The 21328-nt window shown below is 49.0% G+C and overlaps 1 protein-coding gene across 4 annotated transcripts in view; it reads left to right on the top strand.

Annotated features, from left to right (window-relative positions):
• The window catches only part of KMT2A (lysine methyltransferase 2A), a 124553-nt gene that overhangs the window by 62952 nt on the left and 40273 nt on the right, over positions 1–21328 (top strand). For 3 of the 4 annotated variants that reach the window (XR_012642552.1, XM_074977130.1, XM_074977132.1), the window contains exons 11-21: positions 1091–1237; positions 1577–1672; positions 2502–2622; positions 3915–4028; positions 7795–7979; positions 9387–9560; positions 10060–10170; positions 10833–10906; positions 11306–11499; positions 12479–12585; positions 17637–17774. Coding sequence is in view for 3 of the 4 variants with exons in the window: in XM_074977130.1 (XP_074833231.1) it covers positions 1091–1237; positions 1577–1672; positions 2502–2622; positions 3915–4028; positions 7795–7979; positions 9387–9560; positions 10060–10170; positions 10833–10906; positions 11306–11499; positions 12479–12585; positions 17637–17774 (1461 nt within the window). In the remaining variant the exon portion in view is untranslated. The remainder of the gene's footprint in view (positions 1–1090; positions 1238–1576; positions 1673–2501; positions 2623–3914; positions 4029–7794; positions 7980–9386; positions 9561–10059; positions 10171–10832; positions 10907–11305; positions 11500–12478; positions 12586–17636; positions 17775–21328) is intronic. The other variant, XM_074977131.1, reaches the window with a different exon arrangement.

The following is a 21328-nucleotide window of genomic DNA, read 5'->3' as shown; positions in this document are numbered from 1 at the left end:
AAACAAGAGAGGCAGCATTTTAAAAAGCACTTGAACTACTTTTTCCAAGCATGACTTAGGAACACCAATATCATTCAGTCAGTGAGAATTTTAGATGCTTTTGAAAATTTTTCTCAAATGGACTTTAGCTTGTTCAAGATTGAATGCAGTGTGGGATATGTTTGGTTCCCGCTCCCCCACAGAAAAAGAAACAGCACAAAGCAAAACAAAACCCATCCAAACTCAAAGCCTGTCATGCTTTCTGACCACCTAAACAGAAGGGGATGCCAGTTGAAACTTCTTCACTGCATTGCCCAGGCAACAGATCTATGCAGTGGCATTGCAGAGAAAGTGTGTCACAGAGGTGATGCTCCTACTTCCCTGGGAAGCTTAGTTTCTATGAATTAACAGTACTTCTCATTAATGTTGGAGGGAATAGGATTGAGCTCTGGTTCTGATCATCAGTGTGTGTGGGGCCTTGGAAAGTCTATTGGAAGTATTCTTGATGAAGCCATCTACCTGTGAAACAGAAACAGTTCCTTAAGGAGAGAAAAAAGTATACCTTTTGTGATGGATTGGGTTAAGTCTTGCATTGCAAAGCACCAAGACTTGCATTTTTTCCTGCACATAGCCAGCCTGGCAGAGGATATTCTGTAGAAGAGAAATATACAGAGAATGTTGCTGTGGGACCACCTGGGTGAATGGAGGAGGGATAGCTGTCCCAACGCACCACATAAGTTTAGGATGCTTGTTTTTAAAGCACATGGCATACTTTGGTGCTATGTAACTAAAGAAGTTACACGGATATTAATAATGAACAAAATGTTCAAACCTGGGTCCCTGTTCTGAAGGCCATGTCTAGGCAGCTGAATAAGCAGCTTAATTTTCATTTTACTGAAAATTGATACATGAATAAGCACTGATGTCCGAAAAATGTGTTCAAAGTAGTTTGTGTGTGAATTCCACTGTAAAAGATTTGAATGCAAATACGTCTTGTGTGAATTCTAAACCAGAATTAGAAAGAGACTGGAGAGCAGTTACGTTTAGCTGAGAAATCAGCCAAGTGTTTAACCTGCTAATGTTCCCCCCCCCCCCGCCCCGCCCCTTGTAGTTTGTGTATTGTCAGGTCTGTTGTGAGCCCTTCCACAAGTTCTGTTTAGAAGAGAGTGAACGCCCTCTGGAGGACCAGTTGGAAAACTGGTGCTGTCGTCGTTGCAAATTCTGTCATGTGTGTGGGAGACAGCACCAGGCCACAAAGGTACTAAGAATAATAAGTGTGATCACTTTGCGAATGCTCTTTTCTGTGCCCATGAGTTCACTAATTCCAGGAACTCTGTTTAGGATAATTTATCTAAATAATTGAACATGTAGCAATGGAAGTTTTGTGAGATTAGTAATGGGATAAAGAACCTTTCAGTGTATGTGACAGCATGGTATTGTCATTGTGGCAAATTCATATTGTAAATTTGTCAGTCATACGACATATTCCTGGTTCACTGAATATTGAGTCTAGTGTAAAATGAAAGTATTCAGAGGATGGCGTCTATTCTCTGTTTTGTTTTTTTTTACAACGCTGCTGATTTTTGTAATTCTGTAGCAGTTGCTGGAGTGTAACAAGTGCCGAAACAGCTATCACCCGGAGTGCCTGGGACCAAACTACCCTACAAAACCCACCAAGAAAAAGAAAGTTTGGGTGAGTTTGCCCTGCTTGACTATGTTCCTTAAAAACTGTCAGCCAGCTTCCAAGTATTCAAACTGCAGGTCTTTTATACATGATGGTGTGTGTTGCACTATGATAGAATTACAAATTCTGTATACAGCCCGTTTTCTGTTTTGTGAGGTAAACTTGAAATAGCTTTATTATTAAAGACTGGCTTCTGAATGCTCTTATGGTAAATGAACTCTCTGGCATTGTGTGAATGAAAGAAGATGGGAAGAAGAGGAGACACTTGTCTTTTACCCTTTTTGTGACGACTCCTGAGCAAACTGACCTTACTTTTGGTTGACACCAATATAATGACAGTTGGGGATGTGATTAGTGTGCTAAATTGTTTGTTAGCGTTTGGACCGGTTCGTCCGTACAGTGACTAACATATTTTGGACACTACTGAAGTATAACTAATAGGGTTTTATGCTGCTAGACTTGTGGTGCTGTCAACTTTCTTGAGGTTGTACAGATTGTCATAAGAAATTCGTCCTTGCCAAAAGCATGTTCTTTTCAAACTAAAGAAAGGTGTGGGATGAACTGTACCACAGTTTTGAATGGCAAAGTGACTAGCCTGAAGCATATTTTCTGTTGTATGGTCAGTATATTACCTTCAGGAGGGCAGCATCTTCTCTGCTATACAAGTTGTGGGACGTGAGGGGCATGCTATAGCCACCTACCATGGGCCCAAAGAACACATATGTATGGCATTATAAATACATACCTGTTAAATAATAACTGTGAAAGAGCACTTCAGAAGCATCCAATGATAGCAAAGATGCTGGCTCCTGTCATGTAACAGTGTCCCCTCTTACAGATCTGTACCAAGTGTGTTCGCTGCAAGAGCTGTGGGTCAACAACCCCAGGCAAAGGATGGGATGCACAGTGGTCTCATGACTTCTCGCTGTGTCATGATTGTGCCAAACTCTTCGCTAAAGGTACCAAATGATTGAGGTTGCACCATGGTTTACTGTGAATGTCTTTGAAGCTGTTCTCCAGGAGATCACAACTTTTGTGAGGAAGTGTTACTACAGGCTGGAGTGAAAGCCCATGAGTCAGTTGAGGAGTGTTGCTGATTCCAAGCTGTAGTGCCATTCCCATGTCATGCCCAAGAATCAGTGAAATCACAAAGAATGGAAGCTTTTGCTATGTGAAGTCAGGGAAAATGTGATTGCTGTTTGCAGTGGTTAACAAGAGAGGTCAATGCTGCCTCTTACAGACAGAGTTTGGGACCTCCCTGTAATAAGCTGGGACGAATGGGACGGGTAATACCCTTTTCTGGACCTTCGAGCCATCCAGTTAACTAAAGTGCTGTGAGGGTTAATACAATAGAAGGTATTACATTCATCACACAAGCACTATACGTTGTTGCTGGGTTTATTTCAGACTTGTGCAAAAGTCCTTACTCGAGAGAGGATAGGAAGGAACAAAATTTAAGACAGGGTCATGGCCTGGCTTAGGTCATACCTGTATATGCAACACTGCAGTGGCACAGCTGTCTGTGCAACACGTGATGAAGATAGTCTGTGTTGAGGGGGAGAGGGCTTTCTTGTCATTGTGTAAAAAAAAAAACTGTCCGTGAGTGGCATAAGGTATATTAGTGGGAGAAGCTCTTCTGCCAGCATAGCACTGTGCTCACCATAGCTTATGCTGGTATAACTTTGTTGTGAAAGGGATGGATAGCACTCTAGCTGTGTAGCCATCGTCTAAAAAAACAAAAACAAAAAAAACAAAAACAAAAAAAACCACGTTGGGTTCGGTGACTTCCTCTTCCTGAGTTTCCTGTGGCAGTTCAGGATCTGAATCGAAGGGGGATGGATAATAGAGGGAAGGGTAAATGACTAGACCTTTCTAGGCAATTGAGTTCTTCCCACTTGCTGGATTAGCAGGAGAGGTTTTCTGTCTTGGTTTTCCTGGAGAAGTTTTTTTTCTTGTGTTTTTCCTCCAAAGCTCTCCGTACAATTTCCTGTTTTATTAGAAGTCAAGCAATAAAGCTAAAAATGAAGTGCCTCAGTAGAGTGGAATTGTAAGACCCGCGTGGATTGTAGGTTATTTTTGCAGGTGTTCTTATTTTTAATGTGCACTGTAAGGATACAAGTAGTAGCAGTTTGCATTTGGGCAGGAAGGTTTGAGTGGGCTTGCTTCTCAGCACCACAGCAAGTCAATAGCCAGCCTTTGAGGTGTGCATGCACCAGATGAAATGATGATTGAAGACCTGGTTTGTTTACAGGAAACTTCTGCCCACTCTGTGACAAGTGCTATGATGATGATGACTATGAGAGTAAGATGATGCAGTGTGGGAAATGTGATCGCTGGGTTCACTCCAAATGTGAGAATCTTTCAGGTGAGGCAAACTCTCCTCGTTAATCAGCAGGCTCCCCTTGTCCCCTGTGCCAGTAATACGGATGCTTTCAAAGTTTTCAGCTGTGGGTGTTACCACTTAGGCTAAAGGAATCAGATTTTAGATGTTTGTCACTTATGGAGCATCTGTTGAATTAAGCCAGGTGTCTTGTGGGTGGTATTTTAAGAAAAATACTAATTTCCTGCAGCTGAACCCAGGTTTAATGCTGACAGTTCTCTTCAAATTTTGCTGTCCTGCTTCACAAGCTACCTGATGTATTGACACGGTAGCTGAGTTGTTTGTTCTCTGTTTCAGTGGTTCTCAAACCTTTCTGGGCCTCAGCCCACCCTGCTCAATGCAAACGTTTCCGTGGATAACCAGCCAACAGCAATGATGACAAAATACATTCACTTATTTCTAAATACCTTAAATAATAAATTATTCCTATTAGGCTACTGGAGCGTAAAAAAGGTAAATATGCAGCTATAATACAAAGGGGCCGTATATTTAGGTCATACTGCGTATGTCATGTTAGTTGGCCAAATTTTGTTTTAAATAAAGTACAATATTAATGTCCAAAACAAATGTTTTCAACGTTGTCTTTATGGCAGGGGTGGGGAACCTTTCTTGGATTGGTAGCCACTGACTCACAGAAAAATCAGTCGTGGGCTACACAAAAATGAGACACAAAAATATAAATCCCCCCTCTCGCCAAACTGATGTGGCCCCTTACTGGGGCACCTCACTCCCCGGTGCTGCAGCTCTGCAGGAGGTGAGGGAAGATCAAGGTTCAGGGCGTCTCACAGCCCAGATTAACTCTTCTGGGATCCTGGGCTAGTAGATTGTGTGGGGACCCCTAGCTCTGGGATGAGGCCAGAACTAAAGGGTTCAGTGTGCGGGAGGAGGCCCCTAAGGAGCAGGGGGAGGCCTGGGCAGGAGGTAAGATGCAGGAGGGTGGGGTGCAGGAGCGGGTGTGAGTGTGAGATCTGGCTGGGAGGTGGCATGCAGGGTCTGGGCAGAAGGCGTTGGGTGGGTCTAGCCAGGAGGTAGAGGCTGGGGTTGGGGTCTGGCTAAGAGGTTGGGTGCAGGAGTGGCTTGGGGGGGTGGGTCTAGGTGGGAGGGAGAGTGCAGGAGCAGGCTGAGAGAGCAGTATCTGGGCAGGAGGAGACAGCGTTTAGGTTTTGGTCAGGAGATAGGCTGCAGGAGGGGGCTAGGTTGAGGAAGAGGTGGGGTCTAGCCAGGGAGGGAGGGTAAAGGAGAGGCCTGAGGGTGGAGGGGTCTGGCCAGGAGAGAGGATGCCAAAGTGGGCTGGAGAGGATGGGAGTCTGGCTGGGAGAATGGATGCAGGAGTGGGCTGTGGGTAGGAGGTCTGGACCTGTGCAGGGGCGGGTTGGGGGTGGGGAGACTAGGTGGGAGGAGGGGCACATGAGGGGGGTGGGGTTGTGGGTCTGGGTATAAAGGTGATTGGAGGACACTTGCCTGTGTGCTCCCTGCTGCTCTGAGGCATCACCCTTCACTGTCTCATGGTCTGCGGCTGTGTCTACACTGCAGTGTAAATCGAGTTTAAGGCCGTTAGCTTGATTTTACCGCGTGACTGTCCTCCCTGCGCGTACCATTAGGTTGATTTTAACAGCTGCTGAGGTTGACATTCTTGTGTCGACCATCCAATGTCGCGTAACGCCAAGTTTGAATTTAAAAAGTCAAATTAATGCTAGTGTGGGAACAGTGTTTCTTTAAATCGATTTTATTGGCCTCCAGAGGTATCCCACAATTCCCAGACTCTGTCCATTCTGTCCACTTTCACTTCCCCTGCTCTCCATTTGTGCGCAAAATCGGAAATGGGAAACCTGGCCATTTGAATTCATTTCTTTATGATCAGTGTGGCGATCGCATCTAGCCATGAAAGACATCCCCAGCATGGAGCGATCAGGAGAGCCAGGATCTCATTTCGGCTGGTGGGCTACCCCATGCCCCACCACGCCATGTGGTAGCTTGCCTATGGGGACCAGGCAACAGCACAGCAGACCAGCGGCATGTCCTGCCGAGCAGAGGGTGAAGGCTTCTTCCTTGCACAGGATGTAGTAGGAAAGGCTGAGAAACGTCTTTTCTGTGCTTCACATTCATACGATGCAGCTCCCCCCACCATGCTCCAGGTGCCTTGCGGTTGGCAGTCTGCCCTCTCCGGACCACATAGCTAGTGCCCCCCCCCGCCCCCAGGTGCCATGCAGCTGGTGGGCCAGTCCCCGCCCCACCTCTGCATGTGGCAGCTGGGCTGTGGGGTCATGTTTGCAGACAGCAACATCTCCTGCTCTGCGCAGAGTGAAGGCTTCCTGCCTGCACAGGATGTAGCAGGAAAAGCTGAGAACTTCTCTGCGCTTCCCATTTGTATGGGACAGCTTCCCCTCCCACTATGTGCCATGCAGCTGACAGGCTAGCTCCCGCCCCACCACATCATGTGTGGGCTGTTCTGTGTGGACCTGGCTTCCTGACAGCAGCATGTCCTGGCCTGCACAGGGCGAAAGATTCTGTGCTTCACATTTTTCAGGGGCTCACCAAGAGAAGGGGGTTGGCTCCCGCAGTGGCAAAAATTTTCGGGGGCTGGCTGGCCCCTGAGAGACAACATGCACCACGGGGATGGTTACCCTGGCACCAGTGTTTTCAGGGCTGGCATCCCTGCCTAAAAAGCCTGCTGACCAGAGCATGTTAACTGGTCCCTCAGCTTGCCCCTGCTAGCTGAAGTTTTGCTGGGGAGGCCAGCCCCTGGCGGCACCTATTTTCAGGGCATCACACACCCATAACCACTCACAGGGCATTTTTTTCCCCATAGAGGCCCAGCAAAAAAAGAGAATGCTATGGGCCTGAGGGAACTGTAGGATTGGTTCCCACAATGCAGCGCTGCAACGGTTGAACTTTGGCGACTTAGTGGGGGCATACTCCGTTGACTTTGACTTTGTGGGGAGGTAGGGACACTCAGCTTCAACTTTAGAAGACCCAATGTTACAGTTGACTTTAATAAATCCAAGTTTATTTCATAGTTTAGATGTAGGCTGTGACTCCAGCCAGCAGAGTAACAGAGAAGGTGTGAGCTGTTCCCCCAGCTGGGGGGAGCATCAGCGCGTGGAGCATCTATTTTCCCCTCTTAGCTGGATCCAACCTGTGAGGCTCAGGGCTCCTCTCCCCTGGCAGCAGGCAGCCAGCACTGGCCATCCAACCTTGCTGGGGTGCTGTGGGGCTGGAGCTCCAGCATGGGTTCCCTTCCACAGGGGGGAGAGGCTGAGCCCCGAGCCCACAGCCCTGCAAGGCAGTCTGGTCTAGGGACCACACTTTGAGAACCACTGCTCTGTGCAAGTATCAGGGGGTCACCGTGTTAGTCTGTATATGCAAAAACAACAAGCAGTCCTGTGGCACCTTATGGACTGACAGATTTATTGGAGCATAAGCTTTTGTGGGCAACTCACAACGTGGGTCTTTACCCACAAAAGCTTATGCTCCAATAAATCTGTTAGCCTATAAGGTGCCACAGGACTTCTCATTGTTTTTGTGGTGTGCAGAGACTGTTGGTGGCAAGGACTGAGGTATCTCTTGACAAAGCAAGTATGGTCTGTAGAGTGGTTCCTTCTTTATTTTTTGGTAACAGAGAGAAAGCCGTGCTAGTCTATATACTATCAAAACAAAAAAGCAGTAAATTATTGTTTGGTTTTTCACTTCTCCCTTATCCCTCCTCCAGTCAAACAGCTTGGGTTATTTTTTTGTCTGTCTCTCTCTCCAGATGAGATGTATGAAATCCTCTCTAACCTTCCTGAAAGCGTGGCGTACACCTGCATTAACTGCACAGAGCAACACCCTGCTGAATGGCGGCTTGCACTGGAAAAGGAGCTGCAAGTTTCTTTGAAGCAGGTTTTAACAGCCTTGTTAAATTCCAGGACTACCAGTCACTTACTACGTTACAGACAGGTGTGTTCATCTCTCTGTTGGTGACTTACCAAACCAGAGCACAATTTTGTGAGTTGCTGCATTTCTTATTGTGTGAAGGTGATTTATTGTACTTGATACATCATTGTAAGACACGTGATGGAGTTTTAATTTGATGTGGTAGTCTCCTTAGGTTGATATGAAGGATATGTGTCTTTGAATTAGTGTTTTAGGGAGAGGGGGAATTTGGAATGTTATTGGTACCAGTGTCTCTGACTAAGCAAGAAGAATTTAGGCTTATAAGAAGTTAAACTAATGGAAATGAGTTTGTGTTCCCACAGCTGATCACTGCTCTTTGTGTGGCAGTTCCTATGTTGCAAGCTGCTACTTGTGTCCATGCTAGGAGATGTAATAAACTGCAGAAAGCTTGCAAATGTGCAGCAGAGTTGTCCTGTGTCATTCATGAAGCTGGTTTTTATGAATTGGGGCTTTTGCAGCTGCTTAAATTCAGCAGTGAAATATTGGAATGTATTCATTTTAAGTTCCACTGCCACATGGTTTTGCTTTCCCATCCGGATGTCATTATGTCTTCCCGCTTTTTGCCACAGTTCCAGGCTAGCCTCCCTTTTATACACACTACAGTTAAACTACATTTAAAGATGGCGAATAATGGGATAATGAAATACTAAAAATGCCCCACTTATGCAGTGATACTACATTAAAGGGCAGTGGGAGTTTACGTCTATTGTTTCATATCCTCTACTCTGCCCCTGTGCAATCCAGGGTAAACCCCTCATGCGTTCTGTGCCCCACTTTATCCTTCCATAAAATGGAGTATGTTACCAAGCACACAGGTTGATGATAGGCTTAATGAGTATTTATAAATCATTCTGAGGAATAGCACTGTTCAAGTACAAAGTATTATTAGAAGACAGTGGTGTTCAGCAGGTATGTATTTCTGTGGCTGCGTTTCTGAATGGTCTGAAAATTGGTCCAAAATTTTGACAGCTTGTCAAAAAGTTATTTTGTACCGCATAATAGGAGTGCTTGTTATTTTGGGTAAGAATGATAAGTTCATGCCTTAAGGAGGAGTCTAAATTATGCGCTAGGTGGGAAAAGACAATAGGAGGACGTGAGCAAGGGGAAGAAATAAAGATTAGGATTGTGAAATACCACAGGGGAATTATTATTGTAGTTTACACAGCTTTTTAGTTCCACAGTGAACTACTTAATAGAACTCATTTCTGAATGAACACGAAGGGTAGAAGTCAGCAATAGAAACTGGTTTAAAAAAGACACGTTTTTCCCATTTATTTTTTGAGGGTGACTGAGCTGGACCCTATTGGTTTCCTACTAAGACATGACTTTGTTGTGCCACCCTGTGTTTAGTTCTGCAGAGAAGAGTGTGTGTAAGTGTGTAACTGTTCTTTTTTCATTCACTGTTACCAGGCAGCCAAACCGCCAGATTTAAACCCTGAGACGGAAGAGAGCATCCCATCCAGAAGTTCTCCTGAAGGGCCAGACCCTCCTGTTCTAACAGAAGTCAGCAAGCAGGAGGAGCAGCAGCCTCTGGACCTGGAAGGAGTGAAAAGAAAAATGGATCAAGGGGGTTACACTTCTGTGGTATGTCAAAGTTAGGGGACGGTATCTCATTCTTGTTATAATTGCTGAATTACAAATACTGCTTTTCTGGTGACTATAAAACCATCAGCAATGAAGTAGCTCATAGAATGCCTAAGCCGTGTCTTTATTCAACAGGGAAAACTTTAAGCATTCTAATTATTAAGTAATATTAAAGTGAAGTCTTTAAAATATTAAATGTACGCCCTCTTGTAGTATGTTCTTCTACACTGAGAAGGCATTTCACAGCTGCTGGTGAAAAATCTCTGTCCAAGAAAACAGGACAGGATACCTTTGTGTGTTACTTTTAGCTGTTGATAGTCCACTGGCTACATTGATTTTTGCTTTCACGTGTGTGCTCTGGAGATTAATTATTCATATTTGGAAGGAAGACTGCCCTGAAAGCAATGTATGTAAAAATGGCAATATGAATTGAATCATCTTGCTCTGTAGAGAACCAGCATTGAATAACATGCTATGCAAATTGTGCATTTTCTTGTAGTTGGAATATAGTGATGATATTGTGAAGATTATTCAAGCAGCGATTAATTCAGATGGAGGGCAGCCAGAAGTTAAAAAAGCCAATAGCATGGTCAAGTCCTTCTTTATTCGGGTGAGGCATATTACCATTTGTTTTTAAATGCTGCTTTCTGTGTAATGATCACTGTGAGGGGGGGAAAAAAAAAGTATCAGACCATTGATAGCCTTAATAGCAGCCTTCAACTTCCTGAAGGAGAGCTCTAAAAAGGAGGGTGAGAAACTGTTCTCAGTGGTGTCAGATGGCAGAACAAAGAGTAATGGTCTGAAGTTGAAGAGGGAGCGGTCTAAGTTAGATATTACGAAAAACTACTTCACCAGGCGGGTGGTGAAGCATTGGAATGCGTTGCCTAGAGAGGTGGTATATTCTCCATCCCTTGAGGTTTTTAAGTCCCGGCTGGACAAGGTCCTGGCTGGGATGATTTAGTGGGGGTTGATCTTGCTTGAAGCAGGAGGCTGGACTAGATGACCTGCTGAGGTCCCTTCCAGCCCTGTGATTCTGTGATTGAGTCCCAGCCTTGCAGATTAGCAGTGATGCCACTGGAATTCCAAGAATTCATCACATTTCATGTGCTGAGCAGCTTTTTGGTTAAGCTATTGGTTGATTGTCCTTGGGAAGTAAAGAATCTTCTTGACTATCCTGAGATCTGCACATTTGCTGTGGGTATCAGATGTATTTCTTGGATCTTTTCATGAATATTTTATTATATTTCTGATCTAGTGTTGTGTTTATTTCAGCAAATGGAGCGTGTTTTTCCATGGTTCAGTGTAAAGAAATCCAGATTTTGGGAGCCAAATAAAGTAACAAGCAAGTAAGTAACTGTTCGGCACCTAACAGCAACACTGTAGTTTATCATCTGTCAAAAGGAAAAAGAACAAAGTATGTTTTTACTTAGTAGTAAAAACGCACAAATTCCAGGAGGTTTCATTGTGTGCATTTTGTGTTTCTGAACTTGAGAGCCTAAAAGCAGGATCTCAAGCCTGGTTTAGTGTGTGCTGACATAGTATGAGCTGTCCTCTCTGTTTAGCATTACCTTCATTGTGTGTTTAGATCAGCCCTGAAAAAAACAAACAATAGCAGTTGCTTGAGAGAATACACAGATTCTAAGTATAGAAGTGAACTGTAACTAGGTGTAGGCTGTTGGTAGCTTGTTGCGTCCAGCTTACTGGGCAAGTCAGATCTGACTGTTGCCTCTCCTTTTTGCTTTCAGCAGTGGGATGTTGCCGAATGCAGTGCTGCCCCCTTCGCTTGACCATAATTATGCTCAGTGGCAGGAGCGTGAAGAGAATAACCACACTCAGCAGCCCCCTTTGATGAAGAAAATCATTCCTGCTCCAAAACCCAAAGGGCCTGGAGAACCAGATTCACCAACTCCACTGCATCCTCCAACACCACCTATCTCTAGTAAGAAACCAGATCCCTGTAGAAGTGGCTCCAACCTTGATGTGCCCATCCTCCTCCAAAATCTTAAGTGCCAAGGGGGGCTGTATTAGCTCCCCACAGGGACTTTTAGGTGTTCATTCATTAAGAGAACACTTAGGTGTATTTGAACAGTCTGTCAATTGTTTCATGATTTCTTGCTAGTTCAAAGCTTATTAAGCAATCAGCATATTTGCTGTTTTGCCAGAGCTGCTGGAGGCACATCTAGGATCTTGGCAGCTCCACTCAAACTGGGCACAAGGGCAGGCTGTGGAAGGAATGAAGAGGGCAGCAGGACCCAGGCTGTGCAGGAGGCAGAGAGGAAAGTGGTAGGGACATGATGCAGAAGGCACTACGAAGTTGCAGGGCAGTGCCTGCAGGAGCAGAAGAGAGGCTTCGTTAAAGGTGCTGCAAAGGTAGACATCACAAGTGGAATGAAAGGAGGCTCCAGTTCGTCATGGGAGCAGCCTTATGCCATAGGATTGTTGCACAGGAAGCCTCAGCCCTGTGGTTGGTGGCTGTCTTTTATTCACCTCTTCTCTCTCCCTACCCACACGGACCTAGGTGTGAGACCTAGCATTCTGCAGGTCTCTCCACCCGTCTTGTCCAGACTGGGAAGAAACAAACGCATGGAAGTGCCAGGGCCTGAAAGGAGCTGCAAAGGGGAATACACCTTAGAATACTTTAACCTGAACTGTTGCCTAGGATTCCTCTGCTGAGCCATGGCCAGAATCAAGTTCACTTTTTGCCAGAAAGTGGCCCTGTATCCCCTGAGGTCCGCTTTACTTTCATGCGGTTTGATTTAAAACGCCCGGGCTAGTGATGGAAGGTGTATGTGCTACTCTTTGACTCTTCTGCACTTTTAAAACTCTTAAACTGACATGTTTTCCAAATCATTCTTTCCCTCCCCACCCTTTTTAAGAGCCAGCTGCCAAGAGTGAACACCCTTTCTTTTTGCCTCAAGGTTCTGACAGAAGCCGAGAGGATAGCCCTGAGCTTAATCCACCCCCTGATGTGGAAGACAACAGGCAGTGTGCGCTCTGTCTGAAGTATGGTGATGACAGTGCTAATGTAAGTACCTGCCCCACTCTCACTGTAAGAGTGACTAAGTGGGACCATAGGTTGTGCTTTTGAACTGCCATTGATGACGGGAGAGATGCTTACTGATTCCTTTATCATTTTCACGTTGAAGTAGTGTTGCATGTATTAGGTCAGAAGGAACTTCTCTTTATGTCTGGTTTATTCTGCTAGTTTGCTAATCTTCTCTCTTGGGTGGATTGAAATTCAGTGCAAGTGGCAGTCTGCTGGGACCTATGTGCATTGCTGTACCTTAGGACAGTGGTTTTCAACCTGTGGTCCGTGGAGTCTGTGTCTGACACTTCTAAAAGGGGCACATGCCTCCTTTCAGAATTTTTAGGGGTCTGTAAATGGAAAAAAGATTTTAAATTACATCCCTGAGGAATCTTTGCAAAGCTATTTAGCCGTGTCTAAACGTGCAAATAAATTCAAAATTCCCAGCCCTCTTTCGAAAGAACGCAAGAAGTGCCTACACGCACCATGTGTTCTTTCGAAAGGGAATCGGAGGAATGCGATGCAGGTTTAGAAGTCCCTACTCCGATCCCACATTAGGAAGAGCATCCCCTTTTGAAAGAAGACACGTATAGATCTTCCACGGCCTGCTCTTTTGAAAGAGGAGTCCGCCATGGCCCTGGCCAGCTGGAGCACGGAGATGCCCTGGCCTGCATCTGGCTGACGTTATCCCTGCATCTGGCTGACCCTTAAAGCTGTATGGACCCAGAAACCCTGTGGCAGGAAGATGAGAGTGTGCTAGCAGCAAATGCATAGCCACTTGGAGCACACCCTCACAGCCACCCCCAGAACATCGCTACTCAGCAATGGCTAGCAGCCAGCCACCGCAGGAACCCCAGGTCCCCCCAGAGCTGGCAGCAGAGGAAGAAAGGGCTCCCTGCTGGAAAGAGCCAGAATTAAGAGATCTCCTGGGATTATGGAAGGAGGAGGTGGTGTTGGGAGAGATGGGGGTGAAGCGCCACAACGCCACAGCCTTTACCCGCCTCACCCATGGCCTCAGCAACGGGACGCCCCGAGTGCACTCTGGACCAAGTCTGGGGTAAAGTAAAGGAGCTCTGGCAAGGCTACGCGTGGGCCAGGGAGCAAGGCAGGATGATCGGGGCGGGTCCCTCCACCTGCCCCTACTTCTGGCAGCTCCAGTCCATTCTGGGGGCCTGGGACAGCTCCCTATCACCAGCCATCCTGGACACAGCTGCAGACCAGCCAGAGGCAGAAGCCCAGGAGAAGCCAGGACCAGGGAGCTGGAGCCAGAGCCAGGGGCTGGACGTGACCCTGGAGTGGTCGAGTGAGGAAGGAAGCCTTGTGATTGATGTGCCCTCCTGGTTGTCCAGCCGGGCGACCGGGAGCCATGTGACGCCAGACTTTGTCGAGGGACCCTCTGGTAAGTCCCTGGTGGAGTGCACACCCTGGCTTGCAGGGTAGGGGCAACACAGCTGCCAGCAGGCCCCGTACATACCTAGTGGTCCTGGCCCAGACACATTCCAGGTGGCCATGGCCCCAGCATGCCGTGACACCCACAGTGACAGCCAGCACCCACCACTGCGGACAGCGCTGTGAGCTGCACAAGCACTGAGAGGTAGGGCGGGCCAGATCCCACCGAGGGACTGTCCCACATGGGCAAGGAAACTCATCGTGCCCGCGATACCCCATGGCTGTCATGCCCCAATGGCCGGGGCGTTGCCCTCGGGGGCACAGCCCCAAGTCCACGATTAGGGACTGAAACGCCATGCACTCCTTTCAGCTGTGCCATTGGAGGGCTGGGAGAGTCCCATATCCTCTGTGGTCCCGGGGAGCCCTCTAGAGGCAGCAGAGAGGGTCCAGTCACCCCTGCAGCAGAAACGCATTGGGCTCAAGGCTGGAGACGTCAGAGGCAGTTGGGGGAGGACACCGCCAGTGTCCACCAGGCCATGGTGGCGGAGCTGGTGGAGGCCGATATCGCCTGGTGGAGGGTGGCCTGGGACAGGCTAATGTCCAACCTGGAGGACATTAGTGGGACACTGCGGGAGCATGTGGCCAATGTGGTCCACTTTCTTCCCCGCCCCACCGTCTCCCCCGAAGCCCTCCCATGGCCCTACCTGCCCGTGGTTCCCACCCCATACCAGCCCTGCAGCAGACCCAGAACCCAGGGAGGGAGAGGATCCCAAGGCTGATGGGGCTCTCAGCCTTCGACCCCTGCCCCTGAGTGAACCCACAGCCTTTCCTCTAGGTTCAGCTCCCTCACAGCCCCTCAATATACATTGTCCTCCCCCATTGTACCAAGTTTTCGAGTTAGTTTGTAATAGAGCAAACGCAGTGTAAAATAAAAGTTTTATTTTCCATAGATCCTGGTGTCCCATGTGCTTGGTGAGGAGATGGTGGGAGTGGGTGCTTGGGGGTGGGGATGGTGCACATGGTGAGGGGTGAATGTGGGGGGTGGTGGTTAGGGGTGAGTTGGGGGGGATCAGTGGGGTCCATGAGCAAAGCTCTCATCGAGGGTGTCTCTGATGTGGACCCCATCACAGTTGGTCTGGTGACCGGGGGCAGTGGCCAGCTGCTCATAGCCAGGGCTGGACTCGGCCACCCACCCCTTGGTGAAGGCATCCCCCGGCAGCACAACAGGCATCCACCATCTGCGGCGTATTCCACACCCTGGCCTCCCACCATGAGAGGAGGCACCGCCACTGTCCCTTCAGGCACCCAAAGACCCACTCTACCACATTGTCAGGCTTGGTTGAGGCAGGTGTTGAAGGCCTCCTGGGTGGGTCAAGGTGGCCCGTATAGGGCTGCATGAGCCACAGCTGCAGGGGGTAGGTGGCCTTCGCTGCCACGCAGAGCAGCATGGTGACATTACCAACTGGGAGCTCCTGCTGGGGGATGTAGGTCCTGGCCTCCATGCGCCCGCACAGGTTGGACTTTCAGAACACACGTGCATCATTTATCCAGCCCATCCAGCCGACGTACGCATTCATCAAGTGGCCTTTGGGATCCACCAGGGCCTGGAGCACTGCCAAGTGGTAGCCGTTTCTGTCGATGTATTGGCTGGCACTGTGTGCCTGGGCGTGGATGGGAGTGTGTGTTCCATCCAGGGCACTGAAGCAGTTCAGGAAGCCCTTTGCTGTGAATCCCCCGACAGCTGCATCCAGGTCCCCGACACAGACAACTCTGTGGAGGAGCATCGCATTAATTGCACTGATGACCTGCACAGGATAAGAGGATGTGCGCTCTCAGGACGGCGTGGCGATCAGTTCCCAGCTCCTGCCCCTCCATTCCCTCTCAGCCCCCTTCCACCAAGGGTCCCCTTGCCCAGGATCCACCTCCCTGTGTGACCCGGGGCCTGGCTTACCTCCATGAGGACAGCCCCAATGGTGGCCTTGCCCACCCCAAATTGATGCCCCACAGAGTGGTAGCTGTCCAGGGTGGCCAACTGCCATAGGGTGATCGCAACATGATTTGCAAGGGGGAGAGCAGGCCACATGGTGGTGTCCTGGTGTCACCCCACAGAACTTTCTCATCCTTTCCACACTCAGGGTATACACACCTTTACCCAATCCATAGGGCTCAAGGTGTGACCCTGTTAATTTAAGCTCCCACCCGTACCCAACTCCTAGGGCTCAGGGCGTAATTTCCTGCGGGTCTGCAGGATCTGTGCCACTGAAGAAGCCTCACACAGTAATATTCTCATTCTCTATTTATTTACAATTAGGAAGAAAGCAGAATACATGCTAAGCACACAGTATCGTGCTCACCAATCCTGATAAGGCAGGCAGACTTCCCTTGTTGGGACAGACAAAGTCACTCTCTGGGTACTGGTTGCTGCACCTGGGGGTCTTGGGGGGGTGAGTCCTTAAGACGCTCCTTCTTCCCTGCTGCTCAATGTTCTGTTCTTCTTTTTTTTCCTTTTCCCTTCCTGGACTCCAGTTTAAGTAGTGAAACTTGAGTCCTGCTTAGCTATACCTTGACCAATTATTGTAGTACAAATTTACTAACTAATCATAACCTACGGTAACATAATTACCTAACCAATCATAGCCCACCACCTTAACTGATTTACACCTAACTAAATTAATTATACAGCAGACGGGAGCAATTACAAACCAGAGTAGAAGGGTGAAGACAAATCATCAGGGAATGGTGGTTCCACCTCAGCCAGTGATAAGTTGTTGCCTTCCAGACAAAATGCTGTTAACTAAGTTTTCTTTACCCATCTTGAGATCTGTTTAACAATGGGTGGCATTACGATGTGTTCTTCTGAACAGCCTGATGTGACACTATTGTACTGGAATGTAGATGGAATGTGAGTGTCACTTGTAGCTTCATGGTTTATGGCGGCTCCTCTTTAGTCTGGCTGCAGGCAAGCTATAGGCCTCTCAGTATGGCTGGAGAAACCATATTGTTTATACTGTTACACTGGTGCCTCAGTGTGGGTGGCGAGCCACTGGCAGAGCTGCTGGAAGATTTGCCTGCTCATGCGGAAGTTCCACAGACATCTGGTGTCGTGCCACTCCCCCAACACCAGTCACTCCCACCAGTCAGAGCTGCTGGGGGGCTCCAGAGGCACCAGGGCACCTGGGAGGGATGCAAGCAGGATCCAGGCTTGGGGGTACTCCATGGCCCCGGGGGGACAGCTCAGCCACTCGAGGAGGTGGGGGGCAGCCACAATGACTGCACAGCATGTTGGCATCTAAAGCCAGGAGCGGGTGCTTAGACTCCCGGTATGCTGTGTGCTGGGCTCTGCGGTTCTTGCAGCAGCTCAGCAGGCCTCAGCTTGTGGAGGGCGGGGGTGTTTGGGAGTGGCCCTTTAAGGAAGCGGCTGGCAGCAGGCCCCGGAAGGGTTTGGCGCCATATGACCCAGTCTGCGGTGTCTCTGACTCCGTTCTTTCGAAAGAGCACCCGGAGCTGTGTGGATGCTCCCTTTCGAAAGTGCAGATTGCTATCCACTTTTTGTGTGTCACTGAGCACTTTGGAAAGGCTGGAATTCGATTTTCATTCCGACTTAAGCCTTTCGAACGAGAGCGCTCGCATAGACACGGCTTTTATTACCTGTTTTTCTTTAGGATGCTGGACGTCTGCTGTATATTGGCCAGAACGAATGGACTCATGTAAACTGTGCTTTGTGGTCAGCAGAAGTGTTTGAGGATGATGATGGGTCTCTGAAAAACGTACACATGGCTGTCATCAGAGGGAAACAGTTGGTAAGTATAAGCAAATATTGCTTGATTAGAGTTCTGACAGGAGTCTAAAAGAATCCTTCTGGGTTTTCCCTCTTCTCTCTTCCGGCTGTTAAACCTATTTCTGATTTCAAGTTTTACCACTGTCTGTAACACACTAGTTAATGTGTTCCTGCACTAGTCCACCGCCTGGCTGGCATTTTTTTATGGATTCATCACATCGGAACATGGCTTTTATTTAAAAATCAGTAGCAGCAGCAAGGGATGTCTGTTGCACAACTATGTTGCAGAAAAATCTGAAGTATTTAACTACCTGCTCTACGTCAGGGTGGTTCTTCAGTGCTTGTTTGTGTCAATTCCAATCAGGCGATCCGACTGGTCCGGGCACCCTCTGGAGTCATGCTTTCGTGATGTGCAGCATAGAGTCCTGCCGACCCACTCATTTCCTTCTTCCCGCCTTTGATGGCAGCTGGAGCTTCTCACACTTGCTCTGGCAAACGTTAACTAGCATTTCCCTTCTCTTAGAGAGCCATTAGTTTTCCTAGTTCATTAGGTTTTAGTACTTATCTTAGATTTTGGGGGAGGGGGTGGTAATTCCTGCTCCCAACACCATCCCTTCCCCTGACACCTGGGTATGCCTCAGTATTCAAAGCTTGCAACGTCAGCAGCAAGCTTATGCCAAAAAAGCGACTGAAAGAGGTACCACATTTGCAAAAGTTTTCGGCCACAGACACTTAAAGGTCTTGAGCAAATATTCAGGATCTTATGGCGCCCCTTTACTCTTAACCAGCCTGAGGTCAGCGGATCCCATGCAGAGCACCTTCTCCTAGATGCGCAGAGCACTGGTGCCACTGGCCCGTATGAAGGAAGCCAGGGACGCCTGGGACAAACGTGGTATAGAACGTAAGAGAGGCAAATTCATGAAAAATTCAGGTTCTCGGTGATCTCTCTGGCCTTCATCATCCCTCACTGGATCCAGCAGGCTGGTGTGCCACCCTCAGCTGAGGTTTGTCGTGAACAAAACCCACGGCTAATTCACAGTCTTCCTGTTCAGCCCGTCACGGCACATTGAGTCTTCACCCAGTGAACTGCAGTCATCGCTGCATCCCCACGCAGACATCAGTTCCAGGTGTTTGAGTGATTGCTGACGTGCATTCCAAATTGGAGGTGCACTGGCGCGTGCCCCGTTCCTGGAAAGCTTGTTGCTCTAGCCAGTAGACATTGGGTCAGAGCAGCTCCGCCTGGAGTGGCGCTGATTTGGCGACAAATATATGCACTGCCAGACCCACACCCCACTCAGTTCCTTCTTGCCACACTGTGGGTTGCTGGAGCTCTACTTTCTGTCTCTGATTGTTAGCTAGTAGCCTTTGGTTATAGTGTGAATAATTCCTAATTACCCATAAATAGTTCCTAGTGTTTAGTAGTTAGTGTTAAGTTGTTGGGAGAGTGGAGGTGGGATTTACCCTTCCTCTTGGCACTTAGTGCCTGGGATACCTGGCTCTCCGGGTTTTAAAAACGGGTCTAAATGTGGTAAGCAGATGCCCAAAAGAGATCCACACCTGACTTGTCTACGCTGTCTGGGTGAGGGGCATCTTAGTGATCGCTGCTCCATTTGTAACACTGTGAAACCCAGGACTTGGAAGGACAGGGCGTGGTGTCTCAAAGTCCTGCCCATTGAGGCAGCCCTGCAGCTGGACGGGTCCCCAGTGGAACTGTGCAGTGGAGCCTCATTGGTGCAGAGTGCACCAACACCAGCGTCGGGCTTGGCGCTGCCCAAAGACTCTGGGCACCGTAAACAGGTGTAGGCACCTAGTGCCCCACAGTGCCATAAGAGCCAGTCCCCTGTGCCTCAAAAGAAAGAGGTGTAGTAGGTGCAGGTCCCCATCAGGTTCAAAATGCTGGGACGTTCCCAAACTATCTGCTCCACTGCACCATGGACTAGAGCATGGGGCGCGCCCATCGCTGCCAGCGCGAGGCAGGAGCCCACACTTCCCTGCGCTGCCCTCGATGCTGGAGGCATTCAGAGCGGCGCAGGGCTGATTGCAGATAATGTACCAGGCCCCTCATCACCAGAGGAAAGTCATGGCCAGTGCACAGCTAGTGGGGAGCAGCCTATGCCTGCAAGAGAACAGTCGCCCGTGTTGCTGACACCAGCCCTGAGGGGTAACGCATGCATCCTCCATATCACTGTCAGCATCCTCTTTTGTGGCACCGGATCACTTTCAACAAACCAGGGCACTGGCGACAGGCCTGTTTCAGGTGCCTTATTCAGCAGCAGTGGCACAGGCACAGGGACCTATGGCACCACTGTTGTCTTCTACATCAGAGTCAGCGTCGGAATCGGAGTCCTGTTACTCCGGCTTGGTGCAGAGTGGAAGCGTAAGGACATCTCGTCGCTGTTGCCACAGACCCCCCAGTCGACGCTCGGATGATGACAGGTGGCTGACGATGACCCGGGGGCAGTGCAGTGGCCCTTCTGGCCCCCTTAAGTGTTTCATGAAATGCAGGGGCAGACTGCAGGTTTCCCACCTAGGGTTCAGGGAGTCCCCCCAGGTGCTGTGCTCAGGGTCACTGGGCGCCCCCCTGCTGGAACAGGAGCAAGATCCGCTCTGCACATCTGTGCCCTTGGCATCGCTGGCCCCAACACAGTTGGCACCAGCGCCGTCTGAGCCATTGTGGTTTCAACCGATTTCAGTGTGGGGGCTGCTGGCACCAGTTATCGTCGCACTTTCAGGCCAGGTGCCAAGCCAGATGCAGTTTCGTCTAGATCAGGGATTCCCAATCTATGGGTTGGGACGTGAACGTGGGTTGCCATTAGATTTGCTAAGGATCACCAGCCGCATGTGGCTCTTTAAGGAGCCATTTGCAGCTCTTGCTGCCCCTGCTGCTGCTCACCCCTCTGGCTCCCAGTCCCTGCCCTGCCGTGCTGAAATGGAATTTGGTTTTATTGGTTCAGTGGCCAGCAGGAGGGATCCAACCATTAAACCAGTTAAACTGAGTCGCATTTCAGCAGGGCAGGGCAGGGCAGGGAACTACCTGCACTGCAGATGGCAAAAGGGAGTAGCAGGGTAGGGAGCAGCCACAAAGAGGAGGCAGTGATGGCCTAACAAAGGAGCAACAGGGGGACAGCGGCAGTGCTCATGTGAGGTACGTGGGGTGGGGGGGTGGTTTGGGGCTGTGAGGGCTGTAAGCCTGAGTTGGAAGGGGTGGGGGCTTAGGCTAGTCAAGTTTTATTTTAAAAAAAAAAAAAAGGGAGAACCCTTTCTCCCAGACCGGTTTTGAACTGCCTTGGTCACAAAGTCTTCCTGTTGTCCAAGTGGATCACCATCTCAAAGGTTGGGAACTGCTGATCTAGACTCATCGTCGGTGCCGTCTGCCCTGTGACAGGTGTTTTGCCCTTGGCATCGGGCACCACAGGCGGTGCTGGGACCTCAGGCAGGGGACTGGGGCCTGCCAAGTCTCCCTCTACAAGCTGATGTAGCGGGTATTTCCTCCTCCTCCTCCTTCTCCTGACAAGGTGTTGGCAGGGTCCTTGGCGTCACAAGTTCTGGAGGATGGCAGGGCCTTCCAGCGGCTTT

This window comes from Carettochelys insculpta, chromosome 25 (genome assembly GCF_033958435.1).
Source record: "Carettochelys insculpta isolate YL-2023 chromosome 25, ASM3395843v1, whole genome shotgun sequence".
Lineage (NCBI taxonomy): Eukaryota > Metazoa > Chordata > Testudines > Carettochelyidae > Carettochelys > Carettochelys insculpta.
The sequence above is the reverse complement of the archived record's forward strand: the minus strand, read 5'-3'. Positions and strand labels throughout refer to the sequence as shown.